This window comes from Diceros bicornis, chromosome 5 (assembly GCF_020826845.1).
Source record: "Diceros bicornis minor isolate mBicDic1 chromosome 5, mDicBic1.mat.cur, whole genome shotgun sequence".
In the NCBI taxonomy this organism is placed as follows: Eukaryota; Metazoa; Chordata; class Mammalia; order Perissodactyla; family Rhinocerotidae; genus Diceros; species Diceros bicornis.
The window spans coordinates 38,530,342-38,550,148 of record NC_080744.1 but is presented as its reverse complement, the minus strand read 5'-3'; the positions used below and the strand labels follow the sequence as shown (position 1 = coordinate 38,550,148).

The window sequence follows — 19,807 nt, the reverse complement described above, 5'->3', positions numbered from 1 at the left end:
CTGTAGGTTTTTCATAAATGCCCTTTATCAGGGCATCTGATAAATGTTCTGTTATTGAAAGTAAGATGTTGGTCCCCAATTATTATGGTTGAATTGGCTATTTCACCTTTCAATTAAGTCAGTTGTTGTTTCACATATTTTGGGGCTCTGTTATTAGGTGTGTATATGTTTATAATTGTTATAACTTCCTGATGAACTAACCTTTTAATTATAAAATGTTCCTCTGTCTCTAGTAATTTTTTTTGTCTTAAAGTCTATATTAGTATAGTCACTCCAGCTTTTTTGTGGTTACTGTTTGCATGCAATATCTTCTTCCATCCCATCCTTTTACTTCCAACCTACTTGTGTCTTTGAATCTAAAGTGTTTCTCTGGAAGACAGCATATAGTTAGATCTTGTTTCTTATCCAGTCTGATGGCAATTCATAGATTTTTGACTAACGAAGAATGCTCTTTTCTACTAAGGAAGGTCATTCTTTTGAACCACACATACAACATCGGGATATGGAGCAGTAAGAGAAAAGACATTCATCAGCCCAACTAACCCTGGCAATCACTACAGTGACAGGTGCAGCCATATTTCTCTCATCTAATCCAGTAACCTACCTCTCAGCCACTGCTAGCAGCCGTTCTGGCCTAAAGGTACCTTCAGTGTCAATGTACATGGCCTTTCCTTCACCTCCACCTCGATCAATGGGAAGCTAGAGAGAACAAAAAGAACAGTGGAAATGAACACTGTACTTCTGATATAACTGACCAAACTCCCCATGATGGGCCTGTAATTCCCCCACTCTCAATAAGGCAAACAGAAAAAACACTTTAAAGTGACAATCAGAGGTAGAGAGGAGGCATTCCCTTCTGACAGAAATAAACCTAGCAGTGGATATGAAGCTCATTGTGTTCCCTGGTATGTGAGGCCAGAGTCTTGCCAGAGTTGGACTGCTTGGAAATATAGTTCAAAGTAGGTGATAAAATTCTATGACTGTATACCAACACAAGACTGATCAATTCTCTCAAGAGTAGAAACATTTGGAAGATTATTTAGATTCTCATGTGATACTCAATTAATTTTAGCATATCCAGACCACACTTTTACCTCACTTTATTGAGCATAGTTCATGCCTGTGGGTTACTAAAGGATACTGGCAGTGCCCCAGGGGCATCCTAGAAGTTTACAGTATCAGCAAAAAAGAAGAAAAAAGGTGTTTGCTCCAACAGTACACACAGATGTTAAAAATGAACAAGAGAAGAAAAAAGAAAAAAATAATAATAGAAAGAGTTGAAAAAAAAGAAAGAAAGGGAGGAATGCCATGAAAACTGTCTCATGAGCTACTCAAGGGAATTTCTGCTTTCGGCTCCCCATCCCATGCCAGACATCTTTGAGTTCTACAAATTTTAAAAGAATGATGCTAAAGGTAGTTTCTACCCTAGAAATCTAGTTTGAAGCCACAATTCATGTTTAAATTCTGAAGAAAATCCTTTAGGACATTTTATATTAAGGGCCTGGAGCACCAAATTTTCTTTCTTTTCCTATCTCTGAGAAATCTTTTTTTTCAAAATTACAAAAGTACTATATGCTTGTATTAAAAATTCAAACAATATGGAGTAAGTCAAGTCAAAATTGAAAGCTCTTCTTCATCACTCCCATCTCCCAGATCATTTTCATACAAATACTTTTTATATACTATGTGGTTCTGCCACTTACTATGTGACCCTGAAAATATTAATTCTCAGTTTCCTTTTCTGTAAAATGTAGATAAAATCCATCTTATGGGATTATTTTGAAGATTAAATAATTCATGTAAAGTGTTTATTTTAGCGCAGTGCCTGGCATACAGACAGCACTCTGAAGACTTATGAGATCCTCCATCTCTAGGGCACTGATTTTAGCATATACTCAGTTACAAAAGCCTTTATTAACTTGGAAAGGAAAAAATGATTACATTGTCATTTGGCAGGTTGGCAGATAAAATCTTTCAAACCATAGGAATCCACAGAAGGAGCAAGGAATACATACACAAAAGAGAGTCTTGATAGAGGAAAGGTTTGGAACTACTGGCCAAGAGGAGAGAAAGCAGAAGCTGCCTTAAGTTTTTTGGGGAGGAGAAAATCTTGAAACTTAGAGGGCTAAGTCCCCAGGAATTACGATGAATGAGGTTCTCCCCTTTTCTCAGTTTCTGATATCTTTAGTGCTAGCATGAGGGGATTCTTTTCCAGCTTGGTAGACCTCCTTGGGCAGAAAAGAGGCCATAAGGTGGCTGGGCACAGGTAGGCAGACTGTTAGCAGAGGAGTGGACAAGGTCCCAGTGTATTGCTGGGCTAGTCTCAAGTGGATGGACTACATACTCTGCACTCCAACCCATTCTGTCTCCTCCACCTTGCCCTCCCAGTGCCATCGCAGCCATCTTGTGTTACTGGGCTGGGATACCACCAAGTTAGCTATTTTTAATAACTGCTTAGTACCATAATTTAACTCTTCTTCCTATTTTATAGTGATGCAGGTTGTTTTGAACTTTCACCATTTTATAACGCTATTGTAAATTCTTTGTACATTTATCCTTGACCATATGTGAGAAGTTTTGTAAGACGCATTTGCTGTCAAAGGGCATGTGCATTTAAAATCAGTACTTAAGTTAAATTGTCTTCTCAGAATTTTAAAATGACTCTAGTACTTTGAACAAGCACGGGCTGTTCATTTTTGTAACTTAACTATGGCTCTCAACTTTACATAACTTCACTATTAGACAAAGATCTAACACATAATGGGGTTTCACTTCATTAAGTTGAAAAAATCTGAACAAATGAGAGCAGACAATGTTTACATTTAAGTAGTAATCTAACGTCCTCTCTATACCTCTGGCTCCAGCTCTTAGGCTGGTGAAATGTAATCCTTTCTATTATTAATGAATTAGTATTTCTTCTCTGAAAAAAACAAACAAAAACAACAAAGATCTATAGTTGTTTGGCCACCTGTGAATGTTCAGTTATTTTTATAGAGAGAACATGTTTGAGAATTTTGCTTCAGTTTATTGTTGACAGGCATTATCTCACTACTTAATAAACATTCCCAGGATAGGAGTCTGTTTATACAACTGAAGAACATCAGCGTGATATGCTGATTTACCCTGGCAACTATAGATATTGTGTACTGTTCTCTAAATATTTATTTCACATGAATTCCTGTCAAAACATGGGGGAAAACATTTCTATTTAAAAATGTCACACACCATGTCAAATGACCCATGTCAGGGTGACATTTTAAACAGTCCTATTTTCCTTTAGCTAACAATTTTCTAATGGTGCTCAGGCAATAAGCTATAGCTCCCATGGCTTACTACCACTCTTCTTCTTCTCAATGCGTCCTCCCTTATTATCCTAAAAGTTCTCCTGTCCCCCCAGCTCTCTCCTCCTCAGAATTATTTGAGGAAAGCCAACAATGGCTTAGGTCTACGTGGAATCCTAACTTGGCTGTCTCATAAGACATATGGTGACATTTTGGTCTGCAATGAAAAGATCAGTAGAGCAATAGAGGCAAGAAATACAATTAAAATGACGAGAGAAAGGAAAATGATGAGAAAAACAGGAGACTATCTCTTGCTGTGAGATAAACTTGTATTCATAAAGAACCAGAATATTTTCCTATTTCAAGAAATGGCATTCACTGCTTCAAGCAGAAGTGGTGACTGATGAAGGACATATCATAACACGAAAAAAATGAGACAGATTTTCTTGGGTGACTTGAGAAAATCAGTCTCATTACATTAGTCTCTACAGATACGTGTTTTACTAAATGTGAACCCTATGCAAGATACAGGGTACTAACAAAATTCCCCCCCCTTTTTTTTTTCATGAAGATCAGCCCTGAGCTAACATCTGTTGCCAATCCTCCTCTTTTTGCTGAGGAAGATTGGCTCTGGGCTAACATCTGTGCCCATCTTCCTCTATTTTATGTGGGATGCCTCCATAGCATGACTTGATAAGCAGTGCGTAGGTCCGCACCCGGGATTTGAACCTGCAAACCCTGGGCTGCTGAAGTGGAGCATGTGAACTTAACCACTATGCCACCGGGCCAGCCCCCAAAATTCCTATTGTTTTATGGCACATACCATCTTTACCTATAGCACAGTATTACATCGATGTAACAAATATTTTTTGATAAAGTGCTATTTAGACACAGAATAAATTATGAAGGATAGTTGATAACTTGTTTTATAAGGGAAAAAACACAAAAGAGAACAATTTATATTTGATATCTAAATTCATAAATGAGGTCCAAGAACTACTGTTACTTTATTGAGAGGATAAAAACTCATACTAGACTGGAAAGATACTGGGAAGCCTCCTCTATCATAATGATATAACAAGGCAGATTTCATTTCAGTTGTTCTAGAACTCCATCAATAAGTTGTGTCCATAGGAGAAGTGAGTATAATCTATCTAGATTAAAATAATGCCATTTTCTTCAAAATACCTAAAACTGTAATAAAGCCTCAAAAGATTTTAAGAGTTGGCCCATGGGAATGAGTCAGGTTCCAGGGTACTTTGTGGGCCAGCCACTCACAGCAGCATACCCTTAAAGCCAGGGCATGCTAGGATCCCACTCAAAGAGGAAAAAGGATTCCTCACAACATTGCTTGAAGTTGCAAAATAGTGAAAAGTTGGGTTACTTTCTCTTCTATAGCCTTCTTTCTCTCATTGATCTTTCATTTTTCAGAGATTCCAATGTTACTTCTCTATGTAAGACTTAGTTGCACATCTCTAAATACTGCTAGAAATTTTCACTTGGTTGTCTCATCATCTCAAACTCACCATCTCTAAACTTGAACTCATCTTTCCATAAAAACTGTCTCTCTCTCCTAAATCCTTTTTAGAGTTTATCAAATTGATACACCGTTGGGCTGAGGGGTATTTTTTATTGTCAATCATTAAGTGCTGCCCTTTACAGCCATGCACCACATAACAATGCTTCAGTCAATGAGGAACTGCATATAGGATAGTGGTCCCATAAGATTAGTATCATATAGCCTAGGTGTGTAGTAGCCTATACCATCTAGGTTTGTGTAAGTACACTCTATGATGTTCGCACACCAACAAAATCACCTAATGATGCATTTCTTAGAACATATCCCCATTTTTAAGCGATGTAGGACTGTACATCTTCTGCCTATATCCCTTTAGTCTGACTATTTTAGTTTAGTCCTGATCAGCGAAGCTTGTAATAATCATACATCAAATATCCTCAGCTCTCGCCTTTCCTTTCAATACATTCAACAGGTTGCTACCAGAATATTTTTGAAAATTTTGCTTATGTTACTCTCCAGTTGAAAAACATTGAATGGGGGCCGGCTCCATGGCGTAGTGGTTAAGTTTGGCACGTTCCCCTTGGGCGGCCTAGGTTCACGAGTTCAGACGCCTGGGGCAGACCTATACCACTTGTCAGCCATGCTGTGGTGGCAACCCACATATAAAGTAGAGGAAGACTGGCACAGATGTTAGCTCAGGGCTAATCTTCCTCAAGCAAAAAACAAGGAAGATTGGCAACAGATATTAGCTCAGATATAATGTTCCTCAGCAAGAAAAAAAGAAAAACATTGAATGATCCCCACTCTTTACAGAATCAAATCTAAACTTCTTATACTGCAGTCAAGACCTTCTAAAATATGGTCTTAATGTGTCCTTTTAAGGTTTATCTTCTACAACTCTTCCAAATAAAACCTCTGAGCTAAGTAAATGGTTTATTGTCTTCTCCTCAATACATTATGCCTCCCTGTACCCTATACTTCTGTTCATACCATTCCCTGCAGTTAAATGATTTTTAATTTCTTTACCTGCTCAAATTTAGCATTCTTCAGGAGTCTGGTTCAATCTTTTTTCTCCATAAAGTATTCTATGATTACTCTAGGGTGAAGTAATCCCTCTCTCTTCCTTAAATAGTTATGCTACTTCCTCTATACCATTTATAATATATCAGGTATGCCTTAGGACATCTATTTTATCATCTCCATCCATACAAGTATTTACTGAGTGCCGAGCACTGACTAGCAATGTAGCAGAGAACAAGCCAATTGCAGGTTCTAATCTTTAAGAGCATGGGCTCTGAAGTCTGGTTTGACTCTTGTATCTACTACTTAAATGCGATGATGGCCTAAGGGCCATCATTTAACTCACTGTGTCGGTTTCCAAATCCACCCATGAATGGGAGCATAAGTAAAGGAAGAAGAAACTGAAGGAGTCCGGGAAAGGTTTTCTCCTAAAGGAGGAAATAGGCATGTTTGTATACCGATGAGGACAATCTAATAGAAAGGCAGAGCAGAAAACAGGAGTAGAGTCCTTGAGAAAATAGGGGTAGAGTCCTTGAGAAGGTGGCAGGAGATGATAACCAGATCACACTGGTAGGACGGGCCTCTGAGAGGAAAAGAGACACTTTCTCCATTGTAATCTAAGATAAGAAAAGATGGGTATAAATGTAGGTGGATTTATAAATTTGAAGTGAAGAGCAAGTTAGGTCATTGGCTGAGAGTGAGGGTTGAAGAGAAGCATGAAGGTTTGAGGAGAAAGGAGAAAGTATGAGATAGTTGTCTTACTAAGTGGGAAAAAGTATGCCTAAATGGAGAAATTCAGTAGATCTGCCAAACATTATTGACTGAATGTTAACCTAGTTTGTCACCTTGAATTTAAGTGAAGCCAATCAGCTTTATGTTATGATTTTTCTCCAGTATGATTGACTATCTGGGAATAGGCACTGAGAAGACAGATAGGATTCATCTAAGATTGGCATCTCTTCAGGTGGGGGATGTAAATCTGAGGGTATTTGTAAAGGAATAACTTTAATGATGAATCATAAAATCTAGACTAGTGAAGAGGACAGGTGAAAGCCAGGGGAGGCCTAGCAGATGGTACAAAAGTATTTGAAATCAATGATCTGGAAGTTTCTTACAGTGTGGAAGAATTTTGCAGTAGGAGTCTACAGGATTCTTGAGGACAGAGAAAGTGCCTTTTATGTCCAGCCCAAAAGATGCTTGCAAATAGCCGGAATCAACTCATTCTTGCTGATTTGATTAGTGAGAGCCCCAACAGCTCACCTGGCATGTTACAGCCAATGTATGACAGATCTGGGTCTTCCCAGTTCGGAATTCTCCAAACATCTCTGTAATGGATCCTGTCTCAATTCCTCCTAAAAGAGCAATAAGAAACACCTCTTAGCATAATACAGTGTTTAGAAACAAGAATCAAAGAAATGTCCTTGGAGCTCATCAGAAAGATGTTTACATAATTTGGAAATCTAATTTTCAACAAGCAGTAATTTTTAAAATACTTTCTATTTGAAATAATTCTAGATTTGTAGAAAACTGCAAAGACATGTACAGGGAGGTCCCATGAATTCTTCACCCAGCCTCCCCCAATATTAACATTTTACATAACAATAGTATAGTATCAATATCAGAAAAGTGACATTGATACAATCCACAGAGCTTATTCAGATTTTTCCAGTTATACATGCACTCATTTGTGTCTTCTATGCAATTTTATCACATCTGTAGCTTCATGTAACCACTACCACAATCAAGACACAGAACTATACTATCACAAGTCAATAAGCAGTCATTTAAAAAAAATTGTAAATAATAATATCATCTAATACTTACTAAATGTTTCTTGTGTACCTGGCACTGTGCTATGTATTTATATGTATCATTTCATCTAATTCCAATAACCTATAAGGTAGGAAGTCTTTTTATCTTCATTATGAAGATAAGAAAACTGAGGCGTAGAGATATTAAGTAATTTGCACCATGTAATACAGCCAGCAAATGCTGGGAATGGGGACAAGAGGGAGAGCTAACACTCAAGTTTGAGTGTGATTCCTGAACTCATGCTATTTTGCACCCTAAAAAACAGAAAACTTAAATGATTAAATATTTGGGGAAGCAACAAGAACCAAATCTAATTTTGCAATAATTTAGGACAGCAATGTTTCCAAAAGTTCAAAAACTTTACAGCTTTCTATAAAGTCCTGAAGATTAGCGTGTACTACAATGTATTGATACTATAATGTAGTATTCAAACATGGAGTGTTTTAACCAGTCATCAGATTTTCAACCTTGTGGTAGAGTAGGTTATAATTATAATTATTTCTTTAGGCAAAGGGAGCTTACTCTCTGGATACAATATTAAATGGAGATTAAATTATTTAACTGGAAGATAATTTTAGTATTTTATAAGTCAGGTTCCACCCTGCTGCAGTCTTACTTCTTCAGTGTGGATACTTCTCTTATCTCTTAATCATATCTAACACATAAATTCTACCCAAATACTTTAGTCTTGTTCTATGACCTGGATGCTTTGCTAACTGCAGTTCACAACATAGGGTAAGGGATTACTACACCTTGAAGTAGTTTGTCAAGCTCTTTGGAGCCAGTAGTAATCTGTATGATCTCTGATCGCCTTTGGTGGAACTCAGTTGCAGTGGTGAAACCCATTGGAACTAATTTAGCTGCCTCAGTCTGGGAAAAATAAGAAATGTCAAATCAACAAAATATGCTTAGTAAAACAAGAACCAGGCATACAGTGGGAAGAGACAACATCTAACAAAATTTCCAGAATGATGTCTCTGTAAAAAGTCATCAAAATACCAGTAGTTCTAGTTCTAGGATTATTTTATCTCTCTGGAAACTAAAGGATAAACTAATTTAGAGACTCCACAAAGATTAATTTTTTAATTGCCAATTCAAGTAACACATTCATGTAGTAAAAAAAAAAATTAGAGACCCACATGTGTACTTCACCCGATTTATGACAAATCTAACAATATAGTACAGAGTCTAACAACACATTTAAAGCTTGGTGTCCTGTTCCATCAACCACAGACTGTATCTTAACTTTCAACCACCGTTAAATGAGGACATTTTTCCTTTGATCTCTTCTATCTCCATGTCTACTTTCCCATCTGTCAGCTGTACTTTTTTTTTTTACACTGTCAAGGTTGAGAACATTTATATCCTATTTTGTAGTCATTGATAAGTCTTCAATGATCAGTCTATAGGTTCATTCCAAAATTTAAAAATAAATGCATTCACGAATATGTGGAAATTAAACATTACACTCCTAAATAGCCAATGAGTCAAAGAAGAAATCACAAGGGATATTAGAAAATACTTCGAGATGAATGAAAATGAAAAACACAACATACCAAAACTTATGGGATGTGGCAAAAGCAGTGCTTAAAGGGAAATTTATAGCTGTAAATGCTTATATTAGAAAGATCTTAAATCAATAACCTAAGCTCCCACCTTAAGATACTGGAAACAGAAGAGCAAACTAAACATAAAGCAAGAAGGAAGGAAATAAGATTAGAGCAGAAACTGATGAAATAAGAGAATGGAAATATAATAGAGAAAATCAATGAAACCAGAAGTAGGTTCTTTGATAAGATCAACAAAATTGATAAACCTTTAGCTAGACCAAGAAAAAAAGAAGACTCAAATCACTAAAATCAGGAATGAAAGAGGGGACATTACTACTAACCTTACAAAAATAAAGCTCTATGCCAACAAATCAGATAACTTAGATGAAATAGGCAAATTCCCAGAAAGACACAAACTATCAAAACTCACTCAAGTAGAAAAGGAATCCAAGCCAAAGCACTGAATGATTAGTTGAATTTGAATCTAAATTCAGTAAAATAAATTATCTGAGTTTGACTACCAAAAAAAAACAGAAAGAAAAACTGAATAAATCTACAGCAAGTAAAGAGATTAAACTTGTAATTCAAAATTTTCTACAAAGAAAAGAAAAAAATCAGTGAACAGCTGAGTAGTGGGTTTGCATTATTTTCTAAACTTGTCTACTTAATACTTCTCTTGAAAATTCATTACCATGTTTATATTATAGCTTTGTAAATATAATTCACTGCAGAACCAAATGGTGTGCTAGAAATACAATTCTTTCACTAAGGTTCCAATGTTAACTCTATGTCTCTCGAAGGTTTCTACTTTCAAACTCAAATTTTTTTATACACCACCAGTTTCAAAATCATGCTCCATTTTACCTTGCTTTTTTATCTGAGCCATGTCTTTCTCTAGTATTCTGACTTTATCATTTCTCAAATTTTCCAGCCTCTCAATCTTACTATGTATTCTATTGACTCCTTCTTTCCCCCTGAAGATGTCCTTTCCTTCTCCAAACTGGGCTGTCTGCTCTCCAGGCTAGCTATTGTCCTGAGCCTTCCTTCACTGAGTACTTAAGTTGGAGCCACTCTAACCTAGATCCTGTTTTCCACCCTCATTTTGGTAAAGTATATTCTCAGGTAACTTCCTAAGAAAGAGTGGATGAGAGAAAAATGTTCAGAATTCCTATATTTCTGAAAATGTTTTATTCTGCCCTAATACTTGATTAATAATATTGTTACAATAGAATTGGCTAGGTTCAAAATTATTTTCTCTCAGGAACTGTTTGGTGGTTACCTGGGGCAAGGGTGTTGAGGGAGGGGCACAAGGGGTGAAGGGAGGCATTTATATGGTGACGGACAAATAATAATGTACAACTAAAACTTCACAATGTTATAAACTATTAAGACATCAATAAAAAAAATTATTTTCTCTCAGATCTTTGCAGGCATTGCTCTACTACCTTCTACCATCCATATTTCTGATGAGAAACGTCCCGTCTTTCTGATTTTTGTTTTTTTAGGTCACTTAGTTTTTTCTCTCTGAAACCTTTTGAATCTCCTGTTTATGACGGGTATACTAAAATTTCACAATGATGTGTCTAGTTGTGCGTCTCACTATGTAAGATTTCTGCTTCCTTTAGCTCTGGGAAATTTTCTTGTATTCTTTCTTTGAGAATTTCTTCCCTTCTTTTTTCTGTGATGTCTCTTCCCATAACTTCTATTTATCTTCAGGATGAATGAAATTCATGAAGATTCATGAAAATTAGAAAATAAAAATACCAAAGAGAGGGGGGAAGAAACTATCAACCAATATTGAACTCTAGCTAATATATGCTAAAGTATTTAGGGGGAATTGTATTGACATCTGCAACTTTTTTTGAAAAGCATAACAAAATCCAAGACAGACTGATCGTTGGATAAAGAGATAAATAGACAGGTGATAAAGCAAAGATAAATAGATAGGTGATATAAATATAAATTTAATATATATTAAAATGTTAATGGTAGAGTCTAGGTGGTGGGTATCTAAGTGTTCACTGTAAAATTCAGTTCTGCAGTAAGTTCAAAAATTTTAATAACAAAATGTTGAAGAAAAAATACTCATAGGAGATGCTTTCCCTTCTAGTCATTTTAACCTCTACATTTTCTAGTCTATGAGCTCTCAAAAAAACAGAATATTATAACCAAAGTGAAATTTGAAGTAAAACTATGCAACTGCAATTTGGCAGAACTTTAGTATTCTTACACTTACATAATAAGCCTGCTTTCATCTGTGCTAGGCAGAAGTCTTAAATCTGTTGGAGTTTTCAATACCCAAGAACTACTAAACCCTTGGACACTACATAGAATGGCAGGTAAAAGGAAAATATTACAAAAAATATCCATGCTGAATCTGTCAGTGCTATCATAGTGCACCAAGAGAGCAGAGCTCAACAAAAGCCCCATTAAACTTTGAAAATGTGAAAAAGACCACAGAAGAATCTGGCAGCTTCTCAATGAATTGTTTCATTCACAATATCTTTCTCTCTTAGCCACTTTGATTTATATTCTGAAAATGGATTTTTCTTTTCTTTAGTTTCCTTTCTCCACTGTGACAAGGATAGTCTTGCTGAAAGTCTCAGTTCCAAAGACTCTGGGGGAATGGGATGGAATAGCCACTGTGACTGACCAAATCTTCTTTAACCTTTAAAAGCAAATAACACAATGTTTACCCACCAGAAACTCATAATATAAAATGTCTGAAATTAAAGGAGAAAAATAAAAAGACATTTCTGTATCACTTTGCACATCTCGTTTCACTTATTACAAGTTTGTATTTATGTTTTCACAGAAGCAGAACATTAGATTTGATTTTTAAAACTAAGATCTCACAAGGCATAAGTAAAGACCCTGTCAGGATTTGTTCAGACACAAAAACTGATGCCCAGAAAGAAACAATAGACTTTAGGGCCACCTACTGGCTTAGTCAATAGCACAATCTTTCAATTAGGTATTAGGGACTCAGAACTCTTATTTCCAATTAAGTCACCGTTTCAACAAACATTTATTTATTTGAGTAATCCAATAAATGACGATTTCATACTTCCATGGATGGCAACATCTTTACTCTAAGGACTTAAATTAAGAACTACTTATAATTTTTGAGCCCTGACTGACTTACTATTATAGAATGGTACTAAATAAATGGAATAACAGCACTGCCAGTGCTTAAAATTCACAGCTCTTAGTATAATACCTAATAAAACAGAATTTACTGGGTAGTGCATATATTAATGTATGAGATATTAAATAAATATAAACAAATCTCAGATATTGTCCATTTGACTAAGTTACATGGCAGAACTTCAAGCACTGAAGCTACCCGATAACAACAAATGCATTCTTTTTGAAGATTCTTTGGCTTTTGAAGATTCTTTTTCAGAGAAAATTTCTGTGAAACTATAACAGGAATCAATAGAAAATATGAAAATATAATTTTATATATAAATATTTGCTTTACACTATATAAAACTTCAAGGGTAAAGCTAATCAAACTGTATAACTAGATGAATACCAAAGGATAAGTGCATAAAATAAAATGTAATCATGGGGAATCATGAGTGCTAAAGAAATACAAAGCAAGAAAAATAAAGAGTAGCTGTAAGACGTTGGCAGGAGATGAGACAGGATCATAGTATAACAGGGTGAAAGTAACTGGGTTCTAGTCTTAGTTCTGCCATCATCTGTATGACCTTGGATAAATAAATGAACCACTGTGCCTAAGCTTCCTCATCTGTAAAACAGATAATACTGGCCCTACCTATCTTTCTCAGTGTTGTTATGAAGGCCAAATGACAATATATATGAAAAAGATGGGATTTCAAAGATAAAGTGCTATACAGTATAAAGGATTATTAAGTTACTACCTCACTTTTGTTAAGCCAGTAAAATCATTTTTATGTCATTTTAACGTAAAAAAAAAAAAAAAAGCAAGCTCATGATTTGAAATCATATTCTCGTCATTATTAAAGAATCTTGCCTGTGATTAGTTGACTTTCTTGCCTGTGATTAGTTGACTAACAGATTATATACACTAAGAGCCTAATTAATATATATCAACAGTAATAATATATCAATATTATTATTAATAGTAATATAAAACATTATGATTAATAATAATTAATATGACTTTAATATTAAAGCAATAAAAACAGCTTTTTTATTTAAAAGTAATACATGTTTATTATAGAAAATGTAGAAACCAGAAAATTGAGGCAAAATAAAAATTTCTTACATTCTTACTATCAAGAAATAAATTTTAGTGTATTTATCCCCAGTGTATGTGCTATACATAAATACACACACATTTTTTTAAATTATTTATTTATTTATTTACCCCCCCCCCAAGCCCCAGTAGATAGTTGTATGTCACAGTTGCACAGCCTTCCAGCCGCTGTATGTGGGACGGGGCCTCAGCATGGCCGGAGAAGCTGCGCGTCGGTGCGCGCCCGGGGTCCGAACCCGGGATCGGAGCACGCGCACTTAACCGCTAAGCCACAGGGCCAGCCCAAATACACACATTTTAAAAACAAAAATCAAGCACATATATACATACATACACACACACACATCTTTTGTTAACCTGCTTTCTTATATCAGGAACATTTTCCTATGTCAATGAATATTCTTTGAAACTGTTTTTAGTGGCTGCATACTAATGAATATATTTCTAAGGCATGAGATCACAATACCTAGAAAGAGAAGGTACATACCACTCACTGCTGGTGGGAGTGCACAGGGGTAGTCAATTTGGCAGTATTTATGTCATATCCCATGATACTGCAATTCCCTAGAGAAAATCTCAATTTATGCAAGGAGGCACATACAAAGATAATTAACTGGTAATGCAGTCACTTCTGGAAAGGGGGACAGGATGACACAATGAGGGATGGAAGGAGGAAGACCACCACCTTTCACTGTATACCTTTTGTACTATTCCCACTAATGCCTCCCTAGGTCACATAAGCAGTACTTACCAGAATTTTATCAGCTTTGGCTTCGCTAATCCCCTTAATATTTATTAGCTCCTTCTTTGGTGCATAGGCAACAGCCTCCACAGTATGGAATCCAGCTTCTTCCAATTTCTTCACATCATTGGCATTTATGCCACACTGCTACAAGTGAAGAAAACCAGGGATAAATTTAAGCTTCAGTTCTCTCATCTGTCCAGTGCAGGTATTTGCCCTACCTACTTCACAGAGCTCTTTTTGAGAACTGTGATATTATATGCAAAAGCTTTGAAAAGTGTGCCCATGGACCGGCCCCGTGGCTTAGCGGTTAAGTGCGCGCACTCCGCTGCTGGCAGCCCGGGTTTGGATCCCGGGCACGCACCGACGCACCGTTTCTCCGGCCATGCTGAGGCCGTGTCCCACATACAGCAACTAGAAGGATGTGCAACTATGATGTACAACTATCTGCTGGGGCTTTGGGGGAAAAAATAAATAAATAAAATTAAAATAAATAAATAAATAAATAAAAAAGAAAGAAAAGTGTGCCCTACATATGAAGTATTTAAACAAATTATCAACCTTTTTATTATCAAAACCAGTAGTTGTAAACTAGCACTATGCCATGTATATTGTTATTATTATTTTCCCTTTTTCTCCCCCAAGCTCCAGTAGATAGTTGTATGTCATAGTTGCACATCCTTCTAGTTGCTGTATGTGGGACGCCACCTCAGCATGGACAAGCGGTGCGTCAGTGCGCGCCCTGGATCCGAACCTGGGCTACCAGTAGTAGAGCGTGCGCACTTAACCGCTAAGCCACGGGCCCTATGCCATGTATATTAAAACTCTTATCATGGACAGTTATCATGAATTAAGATTAAATCAGTAGTTCCTAAGCACTGGGAATAAACCTGTAACTCTCAACCCTTTATGACTGGGACTCTAAATGAACTTTGAGACCCTAGACCCTAAAGGGCCACTTTAAACCAGTGTTTTCCATATCAAGCACGCATAAAAAATGTTATCATTTACTCTAAGCTAGGGTAAACAGATCAGGTTGCCCTAGAGCTAAGAGCAGTATCTTAGCATACCGATATCCTTTTTGTAGCACATGGACTGGAAAGCTCTGCTCTAACAACTGAGTTAAGAATGGGGAAAACTACTTTTGGTCAGGGACTTATATACCATACTTCTCAAAACAAATCACCCAAAGGCACCTCTTTCTCCTTATATACAAAGTCAACTTTAGTTTTACTAGTCATCGAAACCATGACTTCTGGGAGAGCACGAGTTAGTGGGGGGATGTATACGTATCTGGGGGTCAGGGAAGATTTGGGAGGGGAGAGAATAGTATCTGCCCACAGAAACCATGTCTGCTATTAATATTTAAGTGATAAGCAATACATATGTGTGTATAAGGATGCTCACGATACCAAAAGTTATGACTCTGAACTCTCTAATGTTTATCACAAACCCATTTAAGTAACTTCTGGAGTCTTGAAGCTCGGCTGGGGATGGGAGGAATATGTATAAAGAAACAGAAGAATGAAGGCTTTCTCTGCTTTCACTCCTACTTCTTTCAGCCCAAGTCAGCTGCCCTCACACTGGGGCCTCTGTACAGCAGGCAGAAATAGTCCAAGGCCCCAGCTCTTGTTGTAGAGAGTCCTAAATTGGAGTTTGGCTCTTATTCCTTAACACCTCAAGCCCTTCTCCCTGTCTATGATACCTGTCTTCCTAGTAACTTCAGCACAGGACTGGGTCAATGGAGAGATGTTGCTCTTCTCTCCTTCCCACATAGCTGGCCCAAGCCACTATAGTTCCCGGAACAGTAATTTCATACATAGTACAAACAGAGACTCCACCATGGGATCCTAGGGTTTCTTAGTTTCTGACAATCCAGCTCTGAGAAAGAAAAATGATAAAGTAGGAGAATTCTCGACAAAAGAAGTGATCTGGACAGACATGTTTAGCAACTATCTTAAGCCTTTCCCCACAGGATCCTTGACAACCCTCCTGAAAACTCTAATTTGGGTCTTGACCTTAGGTAGCACACCAATAGTATATGTAAAAGTTGTGATTTCTCCCAACAGGTAGAATAATCTAGTTCAGCATTGTAATTCCAAAATTAGCAACTAAGCACATACCTCTAACCGTGAAATAGGTTGTGGGCCAAAGCTCTCTTCTTCCACAGAAGTATCTGCATTTGCTTCAAGCTGCATCTGCATAGCCATTACTCAGTGTTCAATACTGAAAAATACAGATGGCCATCAGGAAGAACACTAAAGAAAGTACAGAGCTGCAAACTTAGTTTTACAATAAATCTCTGAAGAATTACTTGCTAGGCTTTTGGTCTCATCACTGACCTACCCACGGCAGGAAAAAGAACAAATCTCTCATCAGCTTTCCCTTCCACTTAGCTAGTCCTAACAGAAAGACTAAGAAGAGTCAGGATTATTTTGCTTCTTAAAGATGCACAGCTTAACTAGATCAACTATGTTCACCTGGTCCCCTGCTTCACATTCCTGGAGGGTAGGGGCCAAATCTTATTTATCTGTATACACCCTATAATACATCATAACTGTTAAGTGTTTGGTAAATATTTGGTAAATGAATGCAGACTTTCTGAGACTCTACTTAAAATTAAAAAAAAAAAAAATGATGAAAGATTAAACTGCTTCAGTTCCATTGTTCCCTTCCAGCAAGCGGGGTTTGGGGGTGGTGGTGGGACAGGAGTGAAATGAAGGTACATAATGACTGCCCATAAGCCTCCATTTCTGACAGAAACAATGGACTGGGATGAGAAAGGCACTTCTCATCTTAGGCAAGAATCATAGCTTGTAGTCACACATTTTGCTTCTGATAGGAGTGTATGAAATTTAAAGATCACCATATTAATCAATTACAGACCTCAATGAATGCACAAATGAATAAATAACATGCAAGTACCCTGCTCAGTCTGAAATATTCCAGATGAGCGTAAGGCCCAAAGCTCAAGTCAGGTTATTATGATAGAGTTAAGATTGCTCAGGTTGAAAAGAAGAACTGAGAACAAAAAAATTTTTTAATTATTTTCAGGAGGTATTAGTAAAAGCGAACAAGCCTTGATGTCCACAGAATAAATGGACTTAAATCACACCAAAACAACCTGGACAATTTAACAATCAGGATAAATTTAACTCAAAAGATAACAGATATTGGGCTGGCCCCGTGGCTTAGCGGTTAAGTGCGCGCGCTCCGCTACTGGCAGCCCGGGTTCGGATCCCGGGCGCGCACCGACGCACTGCTTCTCTGGCCATGCTGAGGCCGCGTCCCACATACAGCAACTAGAAGGATGTACAACTATGACATACAACTATCTACTGGGGCTTTGGGGGAAAAAAAAAGGAGGAGGATTGGCAATAGATGTTAGCTCAGAGCCGGTCTTCCTCAGCAAAAAGGAGGATTAGCATGGATGTTAGCTCAGGGCTGATCTTCCTCACAAAAAAAAAAAAAAGATAACAGGTATGAAATCTCCATTCTTAGAGACTTGACATGACCATTTGTTCTTGATTGGTACAGATACAGATCTCGTAGATGGCAGATTTAGCATAATGTGAGTCTATGATAAGTCCAAATATCGAATCAGCTGAACATAATTTAAATTTAAATGTCTCCCTTCATAATTTACGGAAAAGATGGCACTGCAGAGTAATGGGGAAAGGATGGTCTTTTCAATTAATAGTACTGGATTGATTGGATAGCCTTATAGAATAAAATAAACTTGATCTCTATCTCATACCACAGAAAAATAATCAATTTCCAATGTAGATTATAGATCTAAGTGTAATGGGAAAAACAAAGCTTTTAGAATATAGACAAATATCTTCACAACTTTGGGACAGAGAAAGACTTCTTAAACTAGATACGTAAAGCAATAACCAAAAACGAAAAGACTGAAAAACTAGACTATACTTTTATTTAGAACTTCTATCCATTAAAAGACACCATGAAGGGAATGAAGTCAAACTATAGTGAGCGGAGAAAATATTTACCACATATATACACCAGGGGCTGATAACCAGAATATATAAAGAATTCCTTCAAATCAGCAAGACAGGCAACCCAAGAGAAAAACAGGCAATGGATGTGAACAAGGCCTTCACAACAGAAGATAGTCAAATGGCCCAACAAACATATGAACAAATGTTTAACCTCATTAAGAATCAGGGAAATTAAATACTAAAACCACAAGATACAACTATATACCTACCAGAATAGCTAAAATTAAAAAGATTGACAATATCAAGTGTTAGCAATCATGTGGAACAACTAAACACTCAAACACTGCTGGTTTGAGTGTAAACTGGTACACCTTTGGAAAAGTAGTATTCAATGTGAAAGCTGAAGATAGACAAATGCTATGACCCAAGAATTTCACTACTCTGTATTATTAGCCACTGAAAAGCACACACATGTGCACCAAAATGTATACAGAAATGTTCTCAGCAGCCTTTCTCATAAAAGCCAAAAACTAAAAACAACCCAAATGTCTACCATGGGTAGAATGAATAAGGAATACAATATAACAACGAAAAAGAATTACTGCTATATGCAAAGACGTATGAATCTACAGACAGAATGTTGAGCAAAGCCAGACACAAAAATATAAATATACAGTATTACTTATACAAAATTCAAAAACAGGCAAAATTAGTCAAGGGTGTTAGAAGTCAATATAGTGGTTACCTTTGGGGAGAAGCGGGGAGAGTATTAGACAAGGGGGCACAAGCGGGGCTTCTGCAGGGCTGACAGCGTTCTACTTCTTTACCTGAGTGGTGATTACACAGGTATATTCATTTTGTTAATAATTCATGGAGCTGTGTACACTTTTGATTTGTGCACTTTTCCACATACATATTACACTTCACTTTAGAAGTTTAAAAAAAAACAAACCTCACTACAGATCGTTCCTTAGGCATCACTAAAAGGTCTTCCGCATTAGATAACGAAAATTTCCCTTTGGCAATTGGAGTTTGGTACTTTGTAAGCAAAACACGGTGTAATGGAAAGAAGACTGACCAGAAATCCGGAAACCCTGGCCCCGACATGAAACAGCTGTGACTTTAAGTCACCACACCTCCCCGGATCTTGGCTTCCTCGCCGACGCCCATAAAGCAGGGGTTGGAAAGGAAGCCGTCTAAGGTTGCTTCCACCTCTAAAGACTGGGGTCCGCTGCTGTTTTGCCACAACGAGGTCCGAAGGTCGATGTGCCCGGGCACGCCCCAGCTCCGCCCCGCCATCTTGGAGCTTCTCGGCGCAGAGGGGCCCCATAAGCCGGCCGGGGGAGCAAGGGCCCGGGGCCCGGTCCGGCTAACGCAGGGACGAGCCCGGCGGTGGAAAGGGGCCCGGTCTGCGCCTTACACACTCACCTTGGCTTGCGGCGCTCGCTACTCTCCCGGGCGGGCTGCGCGCTCCGACTTCCCTCCGCTGGCTCGGGCGCGCTCGACCCCGGACGGACTCCAGACCCCCTCGCTTGCGCCTCACTTCTCTACTCCCTTGCTCTGGCCCCTGCACACAACCCAGGTGAGCTTCAGCTCCCGACTACGCGCCCCGGAGCCCGTCTCACCTCTCCTCAGCCCTCAGCGCGCGCGCCGTCCGGCAGCTTTCGGAAAACCC

At 37.8% G+C, this 19,807-nt stretch overlaps 1 protein-coding gene across 3 annotated transcripts in view; it reads right to left on the bottom strand.

The window, feature by feature from the left end:
- Positions 1–19,807, bottom strand: part of RAD51 (RAD51 recombinase) — a 26,404-nt gene extending 6,597 nt beyond the window's left edge. Inside the window, exons 1-7 of one of the 3 annotated variants that reach the window (XM_058541251.1) lie at positions 19,561–19,794; positions 18,878–18,959; positions 16,297–16,399; positions 14,183–14,320; positions 8,385–8,502; positions 7,081–7,172; positions 605–699 (exon numbers count right to left, since the gene is read on the bottom strand). In XM_058541251.1, coding sequence (XP_058397234.1) covers positions 605–699; positions 7,081–7,172; positions 8,385–8,502; positions 14,183–14,320; positions 16,297–16,383 — 530 coding nt within the window. In that variant the 5' untranslated portion in view covers positions 16,384–16,399; positions 18,878–18,959; positions 19,561–19,794. Of the gene's footprint in view, positions 1–604; positions 700–7,080; positions 7,173–8,384; positions 8,503–14,182; positions 14,321–16,296; positions 16,400–18,877; positions 18,960–19,560 lie in introns of all 3 variants that reach the window. The other 2 variants (XM_058541253.1, XM_058541252.1) reach the window with 2 other exon arrangements.